This window comes from Elephas maximus, chromosome 1 (assembly GCF_024166365.1).
Source record: "Elephas maximus indicus isolate mEleMax1 chromosome 1, mEleMax1 primary haplotype, whole genome shotgun sequence".
Classification (NCBI taxonomy): domain Eukaryota; kingdom Metazoa; phylum Chordata; class Mammalia; order Proboscidea; family Elephantidae; genus Elephas; species Elephas maximus.
In genome coordinates this window covers 57,941,668-57,968,041 of record NC_064819.1, presented here as the reverse complement: position 1 = coordinate 57,968,041, position 26,374 = coordinate 57,941,668, and the positions used below count along the sequence as shown (strand labels likewise).

The 26,374-nt window shown below is 43.7% G+C and overlaps 1 protein-coding gene across 8 annotated transcripts in view; it reads right to left on the bottom strand.

Moving 5' to 3' along the window:
* The window catches only part of SIRT5 (sirtuin 5), a 50,298-nt gene extending 26,072 nt beyond the window's left edge, over positions 1-24,226 (bottom strand). For 2 of the 8 annotated variants that reach the window (XM_049884054.1, XM_049884113.1), the window contains exons 1-4: positions 21,867-23,668; positions 8,602-8,751; positions 5,807-5,940; positions 3,079-3,304 (exon numbers count right to left, since the gene is read on the bottom strand). In XM_049884054.1, the coding sequence (XP_049740011.1) occupies positions 3,079-3,304; positions 5,807-5,940; positions 8,602-8,716 (475 nt within the window). In that variant the 5' untranslated portion in view covers positions 8,717-8,751; positions 21,867-23,668. The other 6 variants (XM_049884063.1, XM_049884080.1, XM_049884073.1 and 3 more) reach the window with 6 other exon arrangements.
* Between the last annotated feature and the right edge of the window lie 2,148 nt (positions 24,227-26,374).

Sequence of the window (26,374 nt, the reverse complement as noted above, 5' to 3'; positions counted from 1 at the left end):
TGACCCATGATGGCCCACTCTGACCTATGTGTCAGAGTGGAACTATGCTTCACATGTTTAACGGCTGAAGTAGGCTGCCATGCCTTTTGGTTAGTAGCTGGGTGCACTAACCATCTGTACCACAAGGGACTCCTTACACATCATTAAGAAAAACAAAAAACCAAACCTGTTGCAACTGAGTCAACTCCGACTTAAACTGATCCTATGGGACAGAGGAGAACTGCCCTCTAGGGTTTCCAAGGAGCTGCTGATGGCTTTGAACTGCTGGCCTTTTGTTTATTGGCCGTAGCTCTTAACCACTGCGCCACTGGGGCTCCTCACACATCATAGTGGACATATATTGTTTCTTTCTGTCTGCAATTCCTTCTTTGGGGAACCATCCCTCCTCCGCCCCAGGCTGAGCTAATAGAGCTGTTAATCACTGCCCATAATACAAGGACGGGCACATGTTTTCATCCACTGCAGTGCCGCACCCCTCTGGCAGTAGTGTTTGGTTAAGGGGTGGGTGCATGGACACCAGGAGGTTCATTTTCTGGGTGAAGCTAAATAGAGTGAGTCTGGAGGTGCCAGAAGTTATCTGGAGGAAGATCAGCTACTGCAGGAGAAGTGACACTAACCCAAAGGGGAAAGCAAAGTTGAGAGAGGGAGAGAGGAAGGCAAGAACAAGAGGAAGGAGCTAATGACATCAGCTCCACCTACTTTATCAGCGTTAGTATGGGCATTTTTGGCCATTTTAACATCCCTGAAATTGCAACGTGTCCTACAATTGTTATTGGCCGGATGACGGATGAGACGTGGTTGTCACTGTCTGCACCTGCACAAACTTGTTGAAGGAGAACAACGATTGCTGAAATATGGTGACATGATGGCTAACCTCAGTGGCCTGACTGGACAAAAGCAAGCCCTGGATATTTCAGTCGACAAACCATTGAAGGACCACTGAGGAAGGAAAATGAGCCCTGGGTGTTGTCTAAAAACTTTCCATTCCCATTGACACTTTTTGGTAAGGTTAAGAAAGGCCCAATACCAAACTTGCAGAATGTGTGTCAGCAGCTTGGAAGAAAATCCCAGAGAAAAGAGAGGAACATTCTCTAGAAAATGCTGCATCACCAATCCCCACGGTGTCCCAGAGCATGATGCTCCATCAAAAACACAGACACCGATGCCCCTGAGTCACTCAGAAGTAATTTGGAGGACCCCGATAATGAGAAATAACCAATTTAGTTCCCTTACACTTCCTATTTTGTGTATCCCCAAAAGTAATATAATTTCTAAAAGTCTCTATCTAAACAAGTTTTCAAAAGTCTTTTCTATAAGTGAAAAATAACAATTCTAATGGTTAGGAAAATATATCGTGGTTTCATTAGAAGATTACTAAGTGGTCCGTTTAAAAAATGGTGCATCTTACACAACCAATGCTGTCTTCAGTTCGATGAAATAAGGAGGTTTTTCTGATTTTTACTTAAGCTAGAAAGAAATCTCATCACTTGCAACCAAAAATGTACCAAGTAATATGCATATATTACCTTACTGAATCCTTACAACATCTCTGTAAGGCAGGTATCAACATCTCCGTTTTATTAATTTTGAACATGACAAATGGCACAGCCTATATTCTGACATTCCAGAGGAATGAGAAGAGCCTCGTGGAAAGCAGCCCAGACCCAGCTGAAGTGGGTGCCAAGAAGACACGTGATCCATAGTGGATGACTGCAGACTGTTTCTGGGACACGAGAGAGGGATGGGACCCAACAGACGCATGTTCTACATTCCTTATCAGGGGTGACCTGGGCAAAAATAGGCAGCTTCACTGCACACACACAATGTCCCCCACTGGTTCACTGCTAGAAATTCCCCAATTAGAAATGCATTCCTTCTTGAAAACATTATGCTACCTAAAATAAGTCCAGCTCAAAAGGACAAATACTGTATGATCCCACTTACATGAAATACGTAGAAGAGGCAAATCCATAAAGACAGAAAGTAGACTGGTGGTTGCCAGGGGCTGAGGGAGGTAGGGATGGGGAGTTGCTGCCTTACTGTGCCCTGAGATTCTGTTTTGGGGGGGCATGTAAAACTTTTGGAAAGAGATAGCGGTGATGGCGGTACAACATAGTGAAAGTAACTGATATCACTGAATTGTAAGCTTAAAAATGGTTAGAATGGCAAATTTCCTTATTTATTTATATATATATTACTTTTTAAATGCATTCATTGGGTTTGAGCATTTGTAGACTCTTTAAATGCAAATGCTCTTAGAAAGAAATCCTTGTGCGCGCATTTATACGCTTTATTAGATTTTTGGTGAGAGCAAAGAGAGGAGAGGATGAAGAGGACAAGAGGGAAAGAAAGGATGCCATCCGGAACAGAGAAGGGAAGCCAGGGGGACCCAAGAGGACAGACTCTGTGGGTGTCATGGCATGGTGGGCTCGCTGCAGTGGAGGTCACTGGGCTGACGGCTCCTAAAGGCCCCAGGCCGAGCAGAAGCACAGCGTCAGTGGGGAGTGCCGATTCGGGGACAAGGGAAAGTAAATGGACACCTCAGTAATGCTGAAGTCTTCCTGTGCCCAACCCTGCTACAGTACAGCTGGTCAATGGCCCAAAACTCCTGCTTCCTGTCAGCCCAGCTGGGCAGCTGTCTCACAAGATGGCACCCCTGAACAGAACTCCACAGGAGGGAGGGTCATGTGGCTGTGTTGGCCAGAGCTTCTCGAGTCACCTCCTGTTAAAATGCAGATTCTGACTCAGTGGGTCTGAGTAGAGCCCAAGATTCTACATTTCTAATAAGTTCCCAGGGGATGCTCATGCTGCTGGTTTTCAGACCACACTTAAGAGTCGCAAGGATGTAGAAAATGAGAAGTGAATGAAAAGAAAGCAAGGAGACTGGGCCAGAGCAGTCCTCCCATTCCCAGAGGTGGCTGTTCAAGGGCCATACAGGACTGAGGAAGGCCACAAGCACCTGCGGGAAGGGACAGGTATCCAGCGGAAGGGAGGAAAGGGGTCGGGGATCAGGCTGAAACAGCAGGATGCTTTTTAAAGTCTGGTTCCCCTCCCCAGGAGAGGCTGAGGGTCCCTTACCGTGGATTTCCAGAAGGTTCTTGGTGCCAGCCTTGCGGTGCAGCTCGTCAATGTTCTGGGTGATGACCACCACCCGCCGCCCCTGGCCACGCAGCCGGGCCTCGCATTCGGCGATGGCAAGGTGCCCGGGGTTTGGGTCCTTGCTCTGCATGATCTCTCGCCGGTAGTGGTAAAACTCCCACACCCGCGATGGGTCTCGGGCAAAGGCCTGAGGAGTCGCCAGGTCCTGGGTGACAGAGGAGCGGGTTCAGGGAGGGAAAGAGAGGCAGCAGGGCGGGGGGCGGGGGGGGGCACTGAACTTCGAGAAACACTGGAGGGTCCTTTGTTTTCTAGAAGAACCACTTTGGGAGGGGGCAAGCTGGGATACACGGCTGCTTTAGGTCAAGCAGGTGTCGGCAGGCAGGGTAGGACCTGGAACCTGTGTCCCAATCCTAGGGCTAACCTGGGGTCTCAGGAAAATCACTTTTCATTTCCCTTATTACAAGGCAGGGCTAAGACAACCTGTTCCATTTATCCTCAAGTAAGTCATGAACATGAAGTGAAGTGATGAGGGATGCACTCTGGGCTGAATGTACTTTTTCAAGGAACCCCAAAATATATGAAGTGAAATCTCATTTTGAGGTCTACCTGGGGGAAAAAGTGAAATGCTCAACTGAAGTGTGATGGTCACAGTTAAGGAACTCAGTCTTATTAACTACAACTATATATATATGTGTGTATGTATGCACACAAATAAACATAGATAAAACAGTATATACATCATTTTAACAGAATATACGGACCATTCTGTATATTACAGTAAAGCTCTTCTTTCAGGAGGGAGTAGTCTCACCTAGGCTAATGCAGAGCTGAGGGCTGGGTGCACTGGGAACAGGAACAAGGGAGCCTCTGGCAGTGACTAAAATATTCTCTATCTTGATAGGGTGGTATGTATTTCTGTCAAAACTCATCAAACTGAACATTAAATGTGTATATTTTACTGTATGTGAATTCTACCTTAATAAACAGTGACTTTAAAAAGAAGTTTGTCTTCTCTGTCAAGTATTAGTTTCCCACATTGAACTTTTATGTACTTTCTTTTACTGAAGGGCCCCCTTCAAGTGGATTACAATGTCAGCCTTCGTTTTGGGCATGGATTGTCCACGCTGTGGGTTAGCCACATCATCTCTGTGCCTCCCTTCCCTCCTCCTCTCTACATGGAACACACCTGGCCTGAGGCAGTTACAGGGGGCATGTGAGCCTGTCTATGTGTGTACCTGCGTGCACGCTTGGGTCCCTGGAACATGGGTGGAGTCAAATATATTCCATTGACTTCTTTGCCTCCTCACAAACTCTGAGCAGCTTCTGACATTGACGACTGCCCCTCCTCAAAGCTTCTCCTGGTTTTCTCTAAAGCCCACACACTGCTTCTAAGTCAGGACTGCTCTGTGCTGGCCCCTCCTTCTGGTGGGACCCTAGTGGCCCTCTGCTCTTTCTCCCTTCTTCTCTCTGAATGTGATGACCCCATGTCTAAGTCCATAGGCCTCACCTGGAGGGCAGCCGAGAGGTGGCAAAGCATCCTAAACACTTACTAGCCAAGACACTCAGTAGAGGAAGGACTGGCAACAGTTTCATAGACTCTTCACTCAATAAAAAATTACCTACTAAATTGGAAGTCATGTACTGAAGTAATCATTTATGACTGCTTTCGTTCAACCAACAAAAACCTATTATGTAAGCACCTAGCTTGTGTCAGGGACTATTCTGGGAGTTGAAGATAGAGCAGTCAATAAAACAGACAAGAATCTCTGCCCTCTAAAACTACAGTGGTTGCCTGGGCAGGGGGCTGGGAAGGGACTGACTGCAAGGGGCCATGAGGGAATATTCTGGAAAGATAGAAATATTCTATATTATGATTGTGGGGTGGTTACACAACTGTATACATTTGTCAACGGTCATTGAATTGTACACTTGAAATTGGTGAATTACATATTATATATATATACACACACTATATATAAAAATATATATATATGTTACCTCATTAGATATACACATACATATACATATGTTGTTGTTGTTGTTGTTGTGTGCCGTTGAGTCAAGTCCAACTCACAGCCACCCTATAGGACAGAATAGAACTACCCTGTAGGGTTTATAAGAAGCAGCTGGTGGATCTGAACTGCCAACCTTTTGGTTAGCAGCCTGAGCTCTTAATCACTTCACCACCAGGGTTCCACTTATATATATAATGCCTCAATAAAAATTGAATTAAAATAAAAGATCCACACCCTTATAGAATTTACATTCTAATATCGTTATATAAATTTTTGAACATCAAGCCCTAAACCTTCAACAATTCAACTTTAGTTTTAACATGAAAAGATGATGAGAGTTTAAAAATGTGTAATACTTAATTTCGATATCTTTTGAAAAAGAATGAATTATGCCAGCCAAGGCTTTCTGATTCCACTTTAATGTAATTACTAAAATAAGTCTAACTGTTGTCTGAATAAATGTGATCTGTACAAATCTAGAAAGAAAGGCAAGTGCCTGCTTTGCTTAGCTTTTCTATCCTAGTTGCTTGCAGCAGACTTGATCTGTGTTGACGCCAAAATGAACAGGACTAAAGAGTCAGAGTTAATTTCAAAACTTTTTCCTCCAGGTTTCAGGCACAGATATAGGATTGGGGTCAAACTCTGTTATGGTTTCATTCAGACGAGCCTTTTAACCTGGAAACGTTACTGACCTGAGCTTGCCATTTTCTCCAATAGCCTCCAGCTCCTCTGAAAGTCGGAACCCCACTTTCAGCGCTAACACCAGCCCCTGTCAGGATGACTATGTGCTTTGCTTTTGCAAAAACCTTCCGAAAATCAGCCATATCTAAACAGGAAATAAAATCTTTACCAATCCAGTGCACCATTTGGACATTTATATTCCATATGAGTTTTCTGCATTTTGAAACTTGACCTTGCATGAAATTATACTCTAAAATACCCAAATAAACACCATTCTTATATCACAAGGACATCGTCTTATGTGGCCTGACATGTGAGCATACAGCATCTTAGAGAAAGAAGCAGGGGCTTCAGGCACCCGGAACTGGGTTTGAACCTCAGCCCTCCCACCCATCTGGGTGGCCTGCAGCAAATTACTTACCTTTTCTATCTTAGGTTTCCTAGGCTGTTGGATGTGCACAATAGTGCCTTCCCTATGCAGGACTATGATGAGGCCCATCTGGAGACTAAAGGTATCCAACAAGGTGGAATTCAGGGGGGAAAAATCTGATCTGGAAGGATTAGAGCTTATACAGATCTAATCTCATAAAAGAGCAAGGTGTTTAATAAGAAAATGTACCAGTACTTGTCTAAGAGCTATTTGTATAAATTCTGGGCTCAAACCCTATGAATATTCTTAAAGGACTTTCAAGTCTTCCTATAAAACTTTCTCCAGCCCTGGAAGTCTTTTCTACCCAAAGCATAAACTCTGCTGTCCTACTGACAAACATATTCCTAGGCAGAGTGACTTTTACCAGTTTAAGAAAATTCTAGAAACCAAAAAGTCATCCTAGATTTGGTTCTTGGAAAACAGGATATAAAATACAGTGACATTGATGTGGTAAGAAATCTTTTAAAGACACATTTCTCAGCTTCTAAACTACGAGTCAGAATCGACTCGACAGCACTGGGTTTTTTTTTTAAAAGGAAAATACACCAGTATATTTTGTGGTCCCCAACACACTCGGCCTTCTAACTGTGGCTGAGGTCAGGCATACACTTCACGATCTCTCCATCCTGTCCTACACGGATGTGAATGCCAGAGATTGGGAGCCCTGGTGGCACAGTAGTTAAGAGCTCACCTGCTAACCTTAAGGTTAGCAGTTCGAATCCACCAGCCACTCCTTGGAAACCATGTGAGGCAGTTCTACTCTGTCCTGTAGGGTCACTATGAATCGGAATTCACTCAATGGTAGCAGGTTTGGCTTTGGGTTCTTTTCAGCTCCTGAAAACCAAAACAAAAAAAAACAAACCATTTGCAAACAAGTTGATTCCAACTCATGGCGAACCCATGTGTGCCAGAGTAGAACTGTGCTCCATAGGCTTTTCAGTGGCTGATTTTTTTGGAGGTAGATGGCCAGGCCTTTCTTTCAGAGCACCTCCAGGTGGACTTGAACCTCTAACTTTCTGTTAGTGGCAGAGCTACTTAACCATTTGCATCACTCAGTTATTCAGCTCCTGAGGTTGGCCTGAGCACACTCACAGTATTACGAAAAGTTATCCAAATGTTGAAAATAAAGCAAAAAGACTTCTGCACGTGCTTTCAATGCCTTGGTGAAGCATGGCTTAACCAGCCCACCTGTGGATCATTTAATTACAGCAGTTTGTTGGACTCAGTGCTATCGACTAAGGGGTCATACGTAGTAATCTGTAGATTTTTGTTGCTAAGGATACAAATTATTTCTGTCCAGTAGAAAATTTAACTCTATATTGCCCTGTAGGACAATCACCAGCTTTCCTTGCGTGCAGAGAGGTAAGGAGTTTAAAATACAAATCATGTGTGATAAGCTTAAATGCAAATATTCTGGGAGAAGTAGCAAACCGTCTTCAAAGGACTTCTCTTGACTATGAAGAGATAAGCTCTGACTCTATCCTACTAAAGGGCTTGACTAAGGGAGAAGAGGACAAAGTGGCTGTCTCCACAATCCTGCCTGGCGCCCTAGCCACCCGTGGCTACAGTACTTTTGAATGTGGCTTGTCAGAATTCAGATGCGCTGTAAATGTAAAATATACACTGGATTTTGAAGACTTTGTAGAAAAAAAATGTATAACTCCTTATTAATAATTTTTTATACTGATTACATGTTCAAATGATAATATTTTGGGTATACAAGTAGTCCCCGACTTACAACATATTCAAGTTATGACAAGCCCCACTTATGACTGTCCATTTTTTTTGTACATCTTATTGTTAGTAATATGTACTACATACAATGTTGCTGGTGTTATTCTCAGATGTTGACTCGCAGATGTTCAATTTTATGATTTACTGCTCAAAACACTGCTGTATAGCAGGCTATGTATGGCCTGTTCTACGGTGAAGTCAGTGTCAGTGTTGGGGTCATAACAGATAGAAAGCTGGGCAATGTTCGACTGTAACAACATAATGACAATTGAACTGTGCACGTGCCCAACAGTGGGTATGACTCCAACTCCATTGTCAGGACACTGATGCTGACTTCGTTGTAGACCAGGCTTATAGCATGATCTTATTCAGCATTTTGTACCATAAGAAGCATCAGTTGTTAATGTGAAATGAGGTATTCGAGTTATGTCAGAACCAACTTACAAAGGAATTGTCTGAAAGGAACTCTGTTGTTAAGTTGGGGACTAACTATATTGGACTAAATAAAATATACTATTTAAAAAAAAAAAAGATCTTGCCCAGCACCTACTTCGATATAGACCTTCTCCTCAAAGTATTAGAACTTTCAGATACTTCAAATTCTGCTGGAGAAGAGGAGACAGCAGACTAAGAACGACTTACTTGAACTTGGACGAGCCATGGTTGGGTAAATCTTGGTTTGTGCAGAGGCTGGAGACTTCAGTCCACAATACAGCTGGGAAATTAATGGTCTGGGAATAATCTGGAGAGGTCTCATCAGGTTCTCTTTGCAGTACTAATTCTCGAAATGGACTTTTTAAAAAATTACAAACACAAACAGAAACCATCAGAAAATATTTATATTTCTCCAAATATTTTAAAATGTAAGAATGTCCTTAAAAAGATCTGGAGTAACATATCCTCGGGGTATTAGTCCTCCAAACCAGCTGTCTTAATTTGTGTTCTCAAGCGCCCCTAGGATATACGGAGGCGCCTAGAGCAGTGACTCCCTGAGCGGGGTTCCCGGGCCAGAAGCATCAGCATCAACTGAGAGCTTATTCTGGTGGTTGTCAGCCGCTGCCCCACTGGCCCCCGACTCACGGTGACCCCATGCACCGTGGAACAAACTGCTTCCAGATCCCTGCGCCATACCCATCATCAGCTGCGACCTGGACCATTGTGATCCACAGGGTTTTCATCACCTGATTTTCGGAAGTAGATCACCAGGTCTTTCTTCCTAGTCCCTCTTAGTCTACAAGCTCCACTGAAACCTGTTCAGCATCGCAGCAACACACAAGCCTCCACTGACAGACAGGTGGTGGCTGTACCTGGGCTTGAGGTGCACTGGCCAGAACCTAACAGGGTCTTCAGCATGGAAGGTGAGAAGAAGTGCAAATTCATGGGCCCTACCCTAGACCTACCGAAAGCTACTGTGGGGGCGGAGCCTAGCAATCTGTGTGTTAACAAGCTCTCTAGGCGATCCTGGGTTAAGTGTGAGAATTCATTAGAAAAAAAGGTCTGCTGCTTTTCAAAAGCATGAAAACCACTGCTCTCTAAACCTTTGATAAAAGTGTGCTTTCTATGAGAATGAAATTTCCAATTGAGAACTGAACTAGGCAGAGAAAATGTGTACTATGACACGTAGGATTATGATGACATTGTGTCAAAGAAGCTTGTGAGCTTTGAGGCACATTTAGTAAATCTTTATCTATACCTGGGGAATTCTGTGAAAGGAAAACAAACACAGAGAAAGACAACATTTGCATCAATGACATCAAAAGGGTAATGGCAGAGCTGATTTTCACCTAGTGGGTCAAACTGTTGGAAGAATTGAGGATTAAAGGGTTATTGTTGTTGTTAGTTGTCCTGGCTCCAGTAGACTCCGATCTAGCCTGGTAGAGACATGCAGGTTCTTATGTGTAACAGAACAAAATGTTGACTGGTCCTGTGCCATCTCCATGATCCTTGGTGTGTTTGAGTCCACAAAAACCAAAACCAAACCCACTGCTGTCGAGTCATTTCTGACTCATATTTTCCCCATAGGGTTTCCAAGGCTATAATTCTTTATGGAAGCAGACTGCCACATCTTTCTACCATGGAGCCACTGGTGGTTTCGAACCGCTGGCCTTTTGGTTAGCAGTCAATCGCTTTAACCGCTGTACCACCAGGGCTCCTTTGGGCTGTAGATGTAGGAAAAATAGAAAAATAACACTTGTCCCAAAATGATACAATCCCACTGGAAGACAATGTGCCAATACCTATCAAAACTACAAATGCATTTTCCCTTTGACCCAGCAATCCCAAGTCTGGGAATTTTAACAACAGTCAGACTTGCGCACATCCAAGTCTATAGGATTGTTCACTAGATCACTGTACCTAAGAGAAAAAGACTGGAAATAACCTGAATGTTCATCTGTAAGGGACGAGTTGATTAAACAATGGCACATTCACAATATGCAACTGGCTGCCATAAAAAAGAATATATGTGTGATTCCATTTATGTGACATTCTGGATTAGACAAAACCATGGGGATAGAAAGCACACTAGAGAATGCCAGAGGTGTGGGGAGGAGTAGAACGCGGAGGGGCAGAGGTGATTGTGTGGATGACGGACTTGTTCTTTATCTTGACTATGGGGGTTACATGTTTGAGTCTGTCAAAATTCATAGAACTTCACACTAAGAAGAGTTAATTTTACCATACATAAATTATAAAAGATGAAAAAACAATAAAGCTTTCTCTAACCTGGTACAGATTTCCAGAATATATTGTTGAAGTAAGGTACAGATAGTGTATAGACAAGACTTCCTTTGTAAGAGAAACGGGAAGAGATCTAAATATACCTTAGTACTTTGGTACAGACACAAATTATTTCTTCTCAGTAGAAAACTTAACCCTATTTGAACAAACATCCCCCTATCCTGGCTATATGAGTGACTGCTGCCTCTTGACCAATCACAGCTTGAGCCTTGCCTTGTTCTTTTCCTTCTTTTAGATAAGGTTCATTAAGATAGCCAATTGCAAAATTATCCTGTTTCCTGACAGCATCCAGTCTAGACAAAGGCCCACTGCCATGAACCCTCCTCCAACTCACCTGAAACAAGCTCAAAAACTATACCAAACCTTTTCCAACACTCTCCTACTAGACACCCTGAAGTTCTTCAAGCTGTGCACTCTCCCTTGTAACTGCTTAACTCCAGGTGTGTGTCTGGTCTTTGGCTGCAGGGTGCTGAGGATCCAAACCACACATAAACCTCTAGACTGAAAATCCTTGCATCCTATTTCCCACCCAGGGAAATTCTTACTAATTTCTTGTGAATTCTTCCTTTTTTAAAAACAAAATATTTGTTCTCGACTGGATACTGTCAGGAAACAGGATAATTTTGTGATTGGCTATCTTCATGAACCTTATCTAAAAGACGGAAGCAACGAGGCAAGACTCAAGCTGTGCTTGGGTCAAGAAGCAGCAGGCACTTATACAGCCAGGATAGGGAGATGTCTGGTCATTTGGGGGATTAGACGACACTTGTTTTTGTCTGTATTCAGACATGATTACGGAGTGGCTTTTGTCTTGGTGCACTATGGGCACAGAGTGGCCTTATGTGATGTCAGTGTTCTGTGACGTTGTTTATGTTCAACAAGGCCTAGCTGTCAGTGCCAGGTCAGCTCAGGGCTGTCGGGGCTACTTTTCTCTTTCTCAGGATGAATTATCCGTATAAAAAATTAAATGTTAAAAAAATCGATTTTTGTTATTCCCCAGGAGATGAAGGACAAGTAAAAGGGGGCCCTTGCTCTGCATCTAATGGCTGCTGTTAGAAACCTTTACATCAAAGAAAAACGCCACAGACACCACTTTGGAAAGCTCCGTATATATATTCACATAGCAAACCAAGGTCATCGGACTAGAGATGGCTTATGTCATGGATTGAGTTATGTCCATGTATATCAAAATATGTGCATCCATTTGGCTGAGCCATGATTCCACGTAGTGTGTGATTTTCCTGTTTGTCGTAAATCCTGCCTCTATGATGTTAACGAGGGAGGACTGCCAGCAGTTGTGTTAGTGAGACAGGACCCAACCTACAAGACTGCATTGTGTCTTGAGGCAATCTCTTGAGATGTAAATAAGAGAATTGAGCAGAAAGACAGGGGGATCTCATACCACCCAGAAAGCAGTGCTGGAAGCAGAGTGCGTACTTTGGACCCGGGCTCCCTGGGCGGAGAAGTTTCTAGTCCTTGGGCGGAGAAGTTCCTAGTCCTGGGGAAGACTGATGAGAAGGCCAACAGAGAGAGAAAGGCTTCCCCTGGAGCTGATGCCCTGAATTTGGACTTTCAGCCTACTTTACTATGAGGAAATAAACTTCTCTTTCTTAAAGCCATCCACTTGTATTTCTGTTATAGCAGCTCTAGATGACTATGATAGCTTATAAAAACCAAAGAAAGATGTTATTATCAATTCTTTTCAGAAATTTCTTCCATTTCCACAGATTATATCACAAATCAATTATCTATTTGGAAGTACCCGTTTGTCCTGGGGCTTATATCATCAAACACAGGTTTCCTAAATCATCTGCACCATCATGATCACCTGATTTCATCTTTGTATATCAAGATTATTTGCTAAAACAAATAAAACCAAACAACAACAAAATGTGCTACATGAATTAAAGTGAGAGGGTTGGACCAGAGGGAGGACTGTAGCTCTGAGAACAAAGAAGGGACGCAAAAGAAAAACATTTTGATTAGAGAAGGCCAGTAACAAGAAGGGTTTTAAAACTTTGTTTTGAACCTTGTTTTGAACAATGGATTCTCAGATGTGACACCAAAAACACACACAACAAAAGAAAAAATAGGTAAACTGGACTTCATCAAAATTAGAAACTTTTGTGCATCAAAGGACTTTATCCAGAAAGTGAAGAGACACCCTACAAAATGGGAGAAAATTTTTGGGAAGCAATATCAAGTATATCCAGAATATATAAAGAACTCCTACAACTTAACAACAAAAAGACAAAACAGCCTAATCAAAAAATTGGTCAAAGGCTTTTTGTTTGCAACCATCACAACTATCTAATTTCTCAACATTTTCACTATCCCAGAAAGAAAGCCCATACCCAACAGTAATCACTTCCTATTCTCCTGTCCACACAGTTCCTGGCAAGCACTAACCTACTTTCTCTCGATTTGCCTATTCTAGACATTTCATACAAATGGAATCATACAATATGTGAACTTGAGTGTCTGGCTTTTTTCCCTTCAGCATAATGTTTCCAAGGTTTATCCATGTTGTAACATGTATTGGTACTTTACTCCTTTTTATTGTCAAATAATAATTGTGTGAATAAACCACATTTTGTTATCTATTTAAAAAATGGTCAAACGACTTGAATAGACATTTCTGCAAAGAAGATATACAAATGGCCAACAAGCACATGAAAAGATGCTCAACATCATTAGTCATCAGGGAACTGCAAATCCAAACCACAATGAGATGCCACTTCACCCCCACTAGGATGGCTATGATCAGAAAAACTGAAAACAAGTGTTGATGAGGATGCGGAAAAATTCAAATACTCATTCGTATAAATTGAATGTGTCCTCTCAAAATACATGTTGGAATCCTAACCCCTATACCTATTGAAGTAATCCTGTTTAAACCAAAAAACCAAACCCGCTGCCATCGAGTTGATTTCGACTCAAAGCGACCCTATAGGACAGAGTAGAACTGCCCCATAGAGTTACCAAGGAGTGCCTGGTGGACTCGAACTGCCGACCTTTTGGTTAGCAGCCACAGCTTTTAAGCACTATGCCACCAGGGTTTCCAATCCTGTTTAGAAATAGGGTTTTCTTTGTTATGTTAATGAAGCCATATCAGCGTAGGGTGAGTCCTAGACCTAATCACTTCCGAGTTATAAAAAGAGCAGATTGGACACAGAAGAAAGCAAAAACAGGGAAAGATGCCAAGTGATCCCAAAGACAAGAATCTTCCCTGAGAGTCAGACGGAGAGAGAGCCTTCCCCTAGAGTCTGTGCCCTGAATTCAGACTTCTAGCTGCCAAGCCTGTAATCTTTACAGAAGCAGACTGCCACATCTTTCTCCAAAGAGTGGCTGGTGGGTTCAACCCACCGACCTTTCAATTAGCAGCCAAGTGCTTAACCAGTGCACCACCAGGGCTCCTTCCCTGAACTGTGAGAAAATAAGTTTCTCTTCTTTAAAGCCACACCCACCTGTGGTATTTCTGTTATAGCAGCACTATGAAACTAAGACACTCATCCATTGCTGGTGGGAATGTATAATGGTATAGCTGCTGTGGAAAAGAGTTTGGCAGTTCTTCATAAAGTTAAACACAGAATTACCATATGGCCCAGCAACTGCACTCCTAGATTGTTGCTGTGATTAGGTGCCATCGAGTTGGTTCCAGCTCGTAGTGACCCTATGTACCACAAAATGAAACACTGCCCTGTCCTGCACCATCCTTACAATCGTTGTTATGCTTAAGCCCATTGTTCCAGCCACTGTGTCAATCCATCTCGTTGAGAACCTTCTTCTTCTCCGCTGACTCTGTATTTTACCAAGCCTGGTGTTCTTCTCCAGGGACTGACCCCTGCTGAAAACATTTCCAAAGTACGTAAGACTCAGTCGCACCATCTTTGCTTCTAAGGAGCATTCTGGCTGTACTTCTTCCGAGACAGATCTGTTCATTCTTTTGGCAGTCCATGGTACACTCAACATTCTTCCCGAACACCATGATTCAAAGGTGTCAATTCCTCATCGGTCTTCCTTATTCATTGTCCAGCTTTCACATGCATATGATGTGATTGAAAATATCACGGCTTGGGTCAGGCACACCTTAGTCTTCAAGGAGACATCTTTGTTTTTCAACACTTTAAAAAGGTCCTTTGCAGCAGATTTGCCCAATGCAATGCATCTTTTGATTTCTTAACTGCTGCTTCCATGGGTGTTGATTGTGGATCCAAGTAAAATGAAATCCTTGACAAATTCAATCTTTTCTGCATTTACCATGATGTGGCTTATTGGTCCAGTTGTAAGGATTTTGTTTTCTTTATGTTGAGGTGTAATCCATACTGAAGGCTGTGGTCTTTGATCTTCATCACTAAGTGCTTCAAGTCCTCTTCACTTTCAGCAAGCAAGGTTGTGTCATCTGGATAACGCAGGCTGTTAATGAGTTCTTCTTCCAATCCTGATGCTCCATTCTTCTTAATATTGTCCAGCTTCTTGTATTATTTGCTCAGCATACAGACTAAATAGGTATGGTGAAAGGATACGACCCTGACGTACACCTTTCCTAACTTTAAACCACTCAGTGTCTCCCTGTTCTGTCCGAACAAGTGCGTCTTGATCTATGTACTGGTTCCTCATGAGCACAATTAAGTGTTCTGGAATTCCCATTCTTCGCAGTGTTATCCATAATTTGTTATGATCCACACAGTCGAATGCCTTTGCAGAGTCAATAAAACACAGGTAAACATCCTTCTGGTATTCTCTGCTTTCAGCCAGGATCCATCTGACATCAGCAATGATATAGCTCATTCCACATTCTCTTCTGAATCCAGCTTGAATTTCTGGCAGTTCCCTGTTGATATACTGCTGCAGCGGCTTTTGAATGATCTTCAGCAAAATTTTGCTTGTGTGTGGTATTAATGATATTGTTCAATAATCTCCACATTTGGTTGGATCACCTTTCTTGGGAATAGGCACAAATATGGATCTCTTCCAATTGGTTGGCCAGGTAGCTGTCTTCCAAATTTCCTGGCATAGATAAGTGAGCACTTCCAGTACTGCATCCGTTTGCTAAAACATCTCAATTGATATTCCATCAATTCCTGGAGCCTTGTTTTTCACCAATGCCTTCAGAGCACCTTGGACTTCTTCCTTCAGTACCATCAGTTCCTGATCATATGCCACCTCTTGAAATGGTTGAACATCAACTAATTCGTTTTGGTATAATGATTCTGTATATTCCTTCCATCTTCTTTTGATGCTTCCTGAGTCGTTTAATACTTTTCCCACAGAATCCTTCACTATTGCAACTTGAAGCTTGAATTTTTCTTCAGTTCCTTCAGCTTGAGAAACGCCGACCGTGTTCTTCCCTTTTGGTTTTCTATCTCCAGCCCTTTGCACATATCATAATACTTTGTCCTCTCGAGCTGTCCTTTGAAATCTTCTGTTCAGTTCTTTTACTTGATCATTTCTTCCTTTTGCTTTGGCTGCTCGACATTTGAAAGCAAGTTTCAGAGTCTCCTCTGACATCCATCTTTGTCTTTTCTTTCCTGTTTTTTCAATGACCTCTTGCCTTCTTCATGTATGATATCTTTGATGTCATTCCACAACTCATCTGGTCTTTGGTCACTGGTGCTCAATGCGTCAAATCTGTTCTTAAGATGGTCTCTAAATTCAGCTGGGATATACTCAAGGTCGTACTTTGGCTCTTGTGGACTTGCTCTGATCTTCTTCAGTTTCAACCTGAACTTGCATATAAGCATTTGATGGTCTGTTCCACAGTCGGCCCCTGGCCTTGTTCTGACTGATGATACTGAGCTTTTCCATCATCTCTTTCCACAGATGTAGTCAATTTGATTCTTGTGTAGTCCATCGGGCCAGGTCCAGGCATATAGTCACTGTGTAAGTTGGTGAAAAAAGGGTATTTGAAATGAAAAAGTCTTTGGTCTTGCAAAATTCTATCATGTGATCTTCCGCATTGTTTCGATCACCAAGACGTATTTTCCAACTACCGATCCTTCTTCTTTGTTTCGGCACAACTCAAAATGAGAAAAAACAGCTGCAAACATCCATAAATAATCAGAACATGGAATGTATGAAGTATGAATCTAGGAAAATTGGAAATGGTCAAAAATGAAATGGAACGCATAAACGCCGATATCCTAGGCATTAGTGAGCTCAGATGGACTGGTATTGGCTATTTTGAATCAGACAATCATACAGTCTACCATGCCGGGACTGACAACTTGAAGAGGAATGGTGTTGCATTCATCGTCAAAGGGAACATTTCAAGATCTATCCTAAAGTACAACACTGTCAGTGATAAGATAATATCCAGACACCTACAAGGAAGACCAGTTAATATGACTATTATTCAAATTTACCCACCGACCACTAAGGTCAAAGATGAAGAAACTGAAGATTTTTATCAGCTTCTGCAGTCTGAAATTGATCGAACACTCTGTCTTAGTCATCTAGTGCTGCCATAACAGAAATACCATAAGTAGATGGTTTTAAAAAAGAGAAGTTTACTTTGTCACAGTCTAGTAGGTTATAAGTAAAAATTCGGGGCGTCAACTCCAGGGGAAGGCTTTCGTTCTCTGTCAGCTCTGAAGGAAGGTCCTTGTCCTTGATCTTCCCCTGGTCGAGAAGCTTCTCAGGCATGTCCGAAGGACCCCATGTCCGAAGGACGCACTCTGCCCCGGTGCTGCTTTCTTGGTGGTGTGGGGTCCCCAACTCTCTGCTTGCTTCCCTTTCTTTTTATCTAGAGAGATAAAATGTGGTGCAGGCCACACCCCAGGGAAACTCCCTTTACCTTGGATCAGGGAGGTGACCTGAGTGAGGGTGGTCTTATAATCCCACCCTAATCCTCTCAACATAAAGTTACAATTTCAAAATGGAGGACAGCCACACAATACTGGGAATCATGGCCTAACCAAGCTGATACACACATTTTGGGGGGCCATAATTCAATTCATGACACATTCCTAGGTACGTACCCAAAAACACTGAAAGCAGGTACTCAAAACAGGTACTTGTACACTAATAGTCACTGCAGCATTATTGACAATAGCAAAAAGGTGGAAACAACTCAAATGCACACCAACAGATGAACAGGTAAATAAAATGTGGTATACACATACAGTGGAATATTACTCAGCCATAAAGAGAAATGAAGTTCTGATATATGCCACAATATGGACAAACCTTGAAAACATTTTGCTGAGTGAAATAAGTTAGACACAAAAGTTCATCCATACAATGAAATACTACAGTAATAAAAAGAACTACTAATACATGCAATAACATGGATGAATCTAAAAGTGTTAGGTAATAATAACCGTACTGCGGAGAAACCTAGCAGACATCATCTTAACCAGGAGGTCAAAGTCAATATCACCAGTGATAAGATGTATGGACATCCTGTACCTCCTGGTAGGGTGCACTGAGAAGGGTACATCACTTGTGTCGTACTTACTCCCCCTGCCCCCCAATACATACCTCAATCTAATTATGAGAAAGCATCAGACAAACCCAAACTGAGGGACATTCTACAATGAAAGTGGCCAGTAACTCTTTAAAAAAAGAGGATCTTTCATAATCTTTCAAGGTTGTGAAAGGTAAAGACTGGGGAACTGTCCCAGGTTGGAGGCCAAGGATACATGACAACTAAATGCAATGTGGGATACTGGATTGGATCCAAGACCTGAAAAAGGATGTTAGTGGGACAACAGGAAAAATGTGAATAAGGTCTGTAAAAGGTTACTAGTACTGTATCAATGTAAATGTTCACATTTAGATCATTGTAGTCTAGTTGGATAAGATGTTAACACTACGAAAAACTGGGTAAATTGTATATGGGAAGTCCATGTACTATTTTTGCAAGCCTAAAATTAGTTCAAAACAAACGTTTAAGAAACACATTTTGCCAGGTGAAAGAAGCCAAGCACAAAAGGCTACATACTGTGTGAGACCGTTTGTATATTTTGACAGGTACAGAAATCACATCGGGGTTTCCAGGGACTAGGGGGAAGGGATTGGCAACAAAGCAGCAGCAGGGAACTTTTATAGGGGTAGAAAAATTCTATCTTGACTTTCGTGGTGGTTTTTAAAAACTCACAGAACTATATAATAGAAAGGGTGAATTTTATAGTATGTCCCTGGGTGGTGCAGGTGGTTAGCATGCTCAGCTGCTAACAAAAAGGATGGCAGTTCAAGTTTACCCAGAGGTTCACACCCAGAGGTGCCTCGAAAGAAAGGCCTGGCAATCTACTTCCAAAAAATCAGCCACTGAAAACCCTATGGTGCACAGTTCTACTCTGACACACATGGGGTCATCATGAGTCGGAGTCAACTTGAGGGCAACCGGTTTGGTTTTCTTAAACTCTATTTCAACAAACCTGACTTAGAAAACAACAATAATCAGGCAGATGAACTTTCAGCATAGCCTGTCCCTTCTGTTATCAAAAGGTCCGGAGAAGAACCTTGGGATACTGAAAAAGAAGGTTAGAGAAAAATGAGATAGTGTGTCTCCAGAGCCATGTTAGGGGCCACACACCCTAGCTGCCTGGGGTCATTTCTGGAGGAAGAAATGCAAGTCAGAAGCCAGCCTCTAGTTATAGGGCCCTGGAGACAGGCAAGTGAGAGCCAGAAAAGGCTTGCCAACTGACCGCCAGAGAAGAAGTGAGCCAACTTGGAAGCCCCAGGAGGACCCTGGAAGCCGCTGAGCAGCCTGCAGACTACATCATGGGGACGCCAGACCATCCTGAAAATCATGTGCTCCATTTGAAGGAAGCAGGCGGAAAGGGTCTGACATAATTTTCAACCAGCATGGGCATGGTACTTCTTAAGCTTTTGGCAATTAAACTTCAAATTTTCTTGGAAAAAATTAATTATATGGAATACGTTAAAACCAAACTCATTGCCATTGAGTCAATTCTGACTCATGACAAACCCAGGTGTTACAGAGTAGAACTGCTCCACAAGGTTTTCTTGGCTGTAATCTTTACGGAAGCAGATAGCTGGGCCTTTCTTCCTTGGTGCCACTGTGTGGGTCTGACCCACTAACCTTTAGGTTAGTCAAGTGCAAACTGTTTTTACCACCCAGGGGCCTTACGGGATACCTTAAGAAGCAAACCCGCTGCCATCAAGTCAATTCCAATTCATGGGAACTCTGTAAGACAGTAGAACTGCCCCCATAAGGTTTCCCAGGCTGTAATCTTCAGGAAAGCAGGCTGCCACATATTTCTCCCACAGAGCTGCTGGTGAGTTCAAACTGCCAACCTGTGGGTTAACAGCTGAGCGCTTTAACCAGTGAGCCACCAGGGCTCACTTATGGAATACTTTAGTGAGGGACAAATGAGGCATTATTATAGTTTTTTTTAATTACAGAAAAATTTAAATGTATAGAAAAAGCAGAACATTACCGTTTCCATTACCCAGCTTTTACATTTATCAAGGGGGTCTTCTCACGTCCATTTGAGGCTTAAAAATATCGTCATGGCAGTATTTTTAAAACTTGTACATCTCAATGAAATTTTGTGAAAATTAAAGCTCCCGATACTGCCTAACCTACTAAAAACTTTCTATGTGTTGTGTGAAGTTAGTTGTACTATTGTTTTGAGCTTAATATCTTTAGTTATTTCTCCCAAATTGGGGGCAAAAATTTGATCTAGACTTCCAATTTGATCCAGAAAATCCTTTTCTTCTTCTGTGGGTTTTAAATGTTGGGAAACATTTCTACCTACTGTAAAAGAATTATAGTTAACTTCTGAATGAACGGTCATATTTCTTTGTCAGACGTGAAGGTAGGCTTTCATAGGACAGTAAGAATTTAAAATGCAATCAACAGAGGTACCAATGTCAAGTATCTTCTGCTGGACGGCCGTGTAATGAAGGCAAATCTTCATTCTACTCTAAACTTGAGTGCTGGACCTGTTGCTGATTATAAAGGTATTCGTGGCAAATATGATAATTCTAAAGAATTTTAAAATTAGAACTTGTATTATTTCGGTAAAATGTTACTAATTTTTCATTGTCTAAGTTTTTCTATTCAAATGTTTTAATTATTGAATAATAGTAATAATACTAAACCCAAAATAATAAAGCAGAAAAGAAGTTTTACTTATTCATGTTTCAACATCTCCAAAAATCACTAGCTTCTAAATTCTTTGCCTAGGAAATGCAATCAGCAAGAACTTGGGGGGAAGACAGTTTTGGTTCTCATCTTATCATGTGAATTATAATGTCTAATCACACACAGGAAACTGTGGTGGTAGAGTGGTTAAGAGCTACCGCAGCTAACCAAAAGGTCAACAGTTCAAATCCACCAGGTGCTCCTTGGAAACCCTATGGGGCATTTGGAATCGACGCAACAGCGATGGGTTTTGGTTTAATCATATATTATACATACATACATATTTGTGTATTGTATTCAATTGTATGCAATTAAAATACTAATTTTTATTTCAAACTTTTTATCCACCCAAACCCACTGCCATAGAGTGAATTCCAACTCACAGCAGCTCCAAAGGACAGGGTAGAACTTCCCCATTGGGTTTCCAAGGCTGTAATCCTTATGGCTGGTGGGTTCAAAACGCCAACCTTTCAGTTATCAGTGGAACACTTAACCACTGTGCCACCAGGGTTCCTTCTTTTATCCACACTAAGTCACAGATTAGTGGAACAATAGATTAGATAAAGTCTTTCATGTCTATCTGAAGTAATGGATCAGTGAGGCAATTTTGGTCTCACTGGTGACAAAAACCACTCTATTGCTTATCAGTGGACATTTCACATGATTTTCTTTTTAAGGAAATGGAATTATCAGAATTTGCAAAATTTTCAAGTAATTTACAAGATGTTCTGCAGGAGTCTCTCCAAATGTGAAAACAAAGTAAAGATAAAAGCAAAGTTTTTAACATTTTTGAATACCACCTCAAATTTATTTCCAATTATGGAAATGCTCAGAACATTAAGACTAGAGGGCCAATGGAAATGAGGGGAGCCCTCAATGAGGGGAACACAATAGCCCCAACAATGGACTCAAACCCACCAACAATCTTGAAGGTGGCACAGGATCAGGAACATTCAGTTCTACGTAAGGTCACCATGAGTCTGAGCTGCAACTAACAGCCACAACCACCACAAAAATCTTTATTGGAAGTATCCTCTGTGCCAACACTTACCTGTTTTTCTAGGGAGTGGGCAGTGGTTCTAACTTCCAGAAGCTTACAATTCTGTTGGAGCCTGAAAACAAGCGCAGGGCAGTGCCACTGTGAGAGTCTGAGGCCTGAGAACTCAGTCCTGGAGTGCAAGGGACCGGGGGACAGTCACTGAAGGCTGCCCTGGGTGATGAAACCACCAATTACTCTGCCTTGGTTTTATCTTGGGGTGAGAAGAGAATCTTCAGGGGAGGAAATAAACTTAAATCACCAGTCACTGGGAGCTTTCCGGGGGCTGGGCAGATTCCCTACAATGACATTAGTCCTTGTAAGGGCAGTCTCTTCTGTAAGGAGACTTTCTTGTGAAACCTGAAGTTCACCTCATGAATTTAAAAAAAAAAGTAAAGAAAAATGCCTGTACGTTGCCTGTGAGAAAAAAAGGGGTATGCTATCCATTCCAAAAAATATATAAATGAGAAGTTCTATCAGGAATTTGGGAGAAAAAATTTTACAGAAAACATTAATTTTAAATACATGGTATTATAATGCAAAACAAAAAAACCAAATCAAACCCAATGCCACTGAGTCAATTCCGACTCATAGCAACCTCATAGGGCAGGGTTTCCACGGAACAGCTGGTGGGTTATACATAACACAGAGGAACTACAAAAACTTGCAAAATTCACGAAACCCAAAAACCAAACCCATTTGCTGTCCAGTCTATTACGACTCATGTGCTATAGGACAGAGTAGAACTGCCTTATAGGGTTTCCAAAGAACAGCTGGTGGATTAGAACTGCCAACCTTTTGGCTAGTAGCGGAGCTCTTAACCACTGTGCCACCAGGGCTCTGCTTAATTCACAGGTGTCCAGTAAATACCCTTTGAATATCTATAAGCTAAATACAGTGTGGGGCACTAGTCCCCAGTTGTCTACACAGGTGTACTCTATTCCCTCTCCTTACTCTACCACCTACATTTGTCAAGGTCACCAGCCACCTCCGTATTACTAAATCCAGTGGAGTCTCTGTTCTCCACCTTGGTCATGCCCAACCTTTCAACCACTCCATCGAGTCTCCGAAAAGCCCTCCTTTCCCTTGGTCTCCCACCACACTCCACTGATGCTCACCTGATAGCTCTCTAACCGCCCCTCCCCCCAAGTTTTCCAGTAGGGTGCCTCCCCTGCGAGATCACCAGCCAGTGGATCTGCCACGTTTATACCACTGCCATCCTCCCAGGGAGCCCTGGTGACTCAGATGTTAAAAGCTCAGGCTGCTAACCAAAAGGTTCGCAGTTCAAATCCACCAGCTGCTCCCTGGAAACCCTACGGGGCAATTCCACTCTGTCCAATAGGCTCGCTGTGTGTCCGAATCAACTTCAGGGCAACGGGCAATGGGTCATCCCCCCCAAAGCTCTAGACTGCTAGGCCCAGTGCCTTCTCTACGCCTCCCTTCCAATGTCCACCATGCCCGGGGTCTCCAACTTCCCCCAAGCCTCCTCTTCGCAAAGCCGCCCTCATTTGGTCTTCTAGGTTTGGGCACCTCCCTCCCTCCCCGCGCTGTTCTGGCCAAAGGCCTTGACCCTGACTCCTCCCCTTTCTCTCACCCCGGGCCAGGCTCTTGAGCAAACCCTGGCAGCTCCACCTCCACTCTAGGTCCTGTATCCGACCCCTTCTCCCACGTGCGCTGCCCCCGCCTAGCCCAAGCCACCATCACCTGCCAGGACTGACCCTGCCAGGAGTGGCTCTTCTCAAAGGTGAACCTCTGCTCAGAGCCCTCCTGGGGCTCCCCCTTCACAGAGGCCACCAAGCCCACCTACTAGGGCCCCGTTAGTCTCCAACCTCGTTTCCTGCCCCTTCCCTCGCCTCTCCGGCCGCTACTGCCTCCGGGGGCGTCCAGCGCCCGCCCTCAGCGCCGTCTAGGCTTCCTCCCCAAGGGGCCTGCGCTTCCGATGGCTCTTCGGGACCCGCGGTCACCAGGGGTTGACCCCGCCTCGGGGACCGTCCACTTCCCCTCCCCCCACGCCCCCGCCCTCCGGGATCGCCCACCTCCCCCCCTCCAGAGCCTGTCCCACCCCTGCCCCCTAGACCAGCGCCCCCCACGGCCCTGCACTAAAGGCCGCGGGGAATGGGCCGGGCCGGGCATGCGCGCTGCGGCCGGCACCGCCTCCGACCCCAAGGGCCCGCGGCTCGCCCGGGACCGAGCGGTACAGACACAGCCCGGCCGGAGGCCGAGCTCGGCGGGGACTCCGGGGGGAACAGGCGAGGCCGCGGAGACCCCAGTCCAGCCCGGGCGGAGACGCACCTGCACCACGGGAGGCGGAGACGCCGGCGGCGGGCCGGGGTGCGGGGGCTGGACTAAGAGGGCGCGGGGCGGAGCAGTGCCACCCGCCTGCTGGGCGACAGCGACCTCTACCGGAGACCCGGAGCTGAGGGACTCCGGAGCAATGGGACCCATTACCACGGTTCTTTTTATTGCACGGTTTTTTGTTTTTGTTTTTTCTTTCATTTGGGCTCGCGGGAGTGGAAAGACAGTTTTTGCTTCATCTTTGTGAGCTTCCAGGTTTCACTCTGTTGCCCAGATATGTCGTGAACTACTATCTGCTTTGCTTCTTCCTTATCTTAGGCCAGGTTCTCTAAAAGAGAAGGAAAACCAGTGAGGCCTATAAATACATATACAGAGAGATTTAGGTCAAGGAAATGTCTCACACAGTTGTAGAGGATGGAAAGTCCCAAATTTATGGGTCTGGTTGGAGGCGTCTCCTGACTCAAGTAGTTGCAGGGTCTGGAGAATCCAAGATTGGCGGGTGGGGCAGCAGGCCTCTGGCTCACAGGCTGCTGAGGCAGACAAACCCCAAATGGGCAGGTAAGCTGCTAGCTCAAGTCCCAAGAACCAGAGGTCAGATGGACAGGAGCTAGCTGCAGGATCTAGAGCAAGCAAAAGCCAGAGAGCTTTAGCCAGAAAGTCCACCTATATTGGTTGCAGGCCAAATCCAAGGAAACTCTCTTTGAACTAATTGCTCATAACAAGTCTCATCACGGAGGTGATTACATTATATCAAATCTCATTATGGAGATTACATCATTACCTAGCTGCCAAACTGCATCATAACTGCCAAACCACTGAGCATCATGGCCCAGCCAAGTTGACACAAAACCTTAACCATTGCACTTCTTGAGCAAACAGCTGGTGCACTGTACACAGCTTCAGGACAGAGCAGTTCAGATGTTGGGTTATGTTCTCAGAAATGTTATTTCCAGTCGTGGTTAGTTGGTTTCCCTGTCTAGCCCACCAAACCCCTCTAACCCAGTGAAGAATGCTACCTGCTCGCCTGTGCAGGTGCATTGCAGACTGCTGGTGTTTGCAATCCTTACCCAGGTGTCAGAAGGGCACAGTTTGGGGGCTCTGGGACTTGGTGGCTTATGTGGCTCCAAGTGGCTGAGTTCCCTTTTAAATGGTCCCCTTTCCTTTTCTTTGAAGCAGGCTTACCACCAGCACGACTTTTCCTAGAATGAAATTACTTATGGGCACACCAAATGAACTAGAAGAGGAAGTGGTCCGGAAACTTGGTTAACAAAAAATTGCGTTAACTTTTATCCCCTTAATTCGGACCTCAACCATGACCCACACAGCTTGAATGGGAATTAAGACCACTGTGGGGCTCCTTTAGCTCCCGTAAATTGTTATCTGATGAAATAGGTACTATTATTTCTGGCTTTACAAGTGGGGAAACTGAGACACCAGGAGGTCAAGTAACTGCCCAAGACACAAAGCCTTTTAGTAGAGCTGGGATTTGAACCTAAGTGCTTTGGTTCCGGAGTCTAGGATGTGAACCACCAGGTATACCACCACTCAAAGTGTTTTTCCATTACTTTTTGTTCTTATGATACTGGCCGTCAAGTAAGCGTTGATCCTTTACTTCAGTTGGACACTGGAGGAAGGAGGGGAGGCCCAACGCCCTTTATTGTAACCTATAGTCCACAAAAGGAGCCTTGGTGGTACAGTGATTAAGCACTCGGCTGCTAACTGAAAGGTCAGTAATTTGAACCCACCAGCCACTCTGGGAGAAAAAGATGTGGCAGTCAAAAGATACAACCTTGAAAACCCTATGGGACAGTTCTGCTTTGTCCTATAGGGTAACTATGAATTGGAATCAAATTGATGGCACACAACAACACAGTCCACGGACCCAATATGTAGCCCTCCGCCTCTCCTGGAATGTTCTGCCACCTTTGGGACATTGCATTACATTAAGGTCCAGGAGCCCATCACCACAGCTACCTACCACACCACCCCTCACCCCCATTCTTTCTCCCAGACTTGGAAGAGCTGGCTTTCCCCAGCATGTCAGGCCACTTCTAGAACCATCAGCCACTATCCTTTCCATCTTTCAAGGAACCCCAGCTTACTTTCTCAATGGCTTTGCTCTTCCAAAACAAAGGCTTTTCCCTTTTTCTGGAATGTTCTTTTCCCACTCCCTCCATAGTAACTCCTCTCATCCTTCTAGTCTCAGCTCTACTGTCACTTCCTCAAGG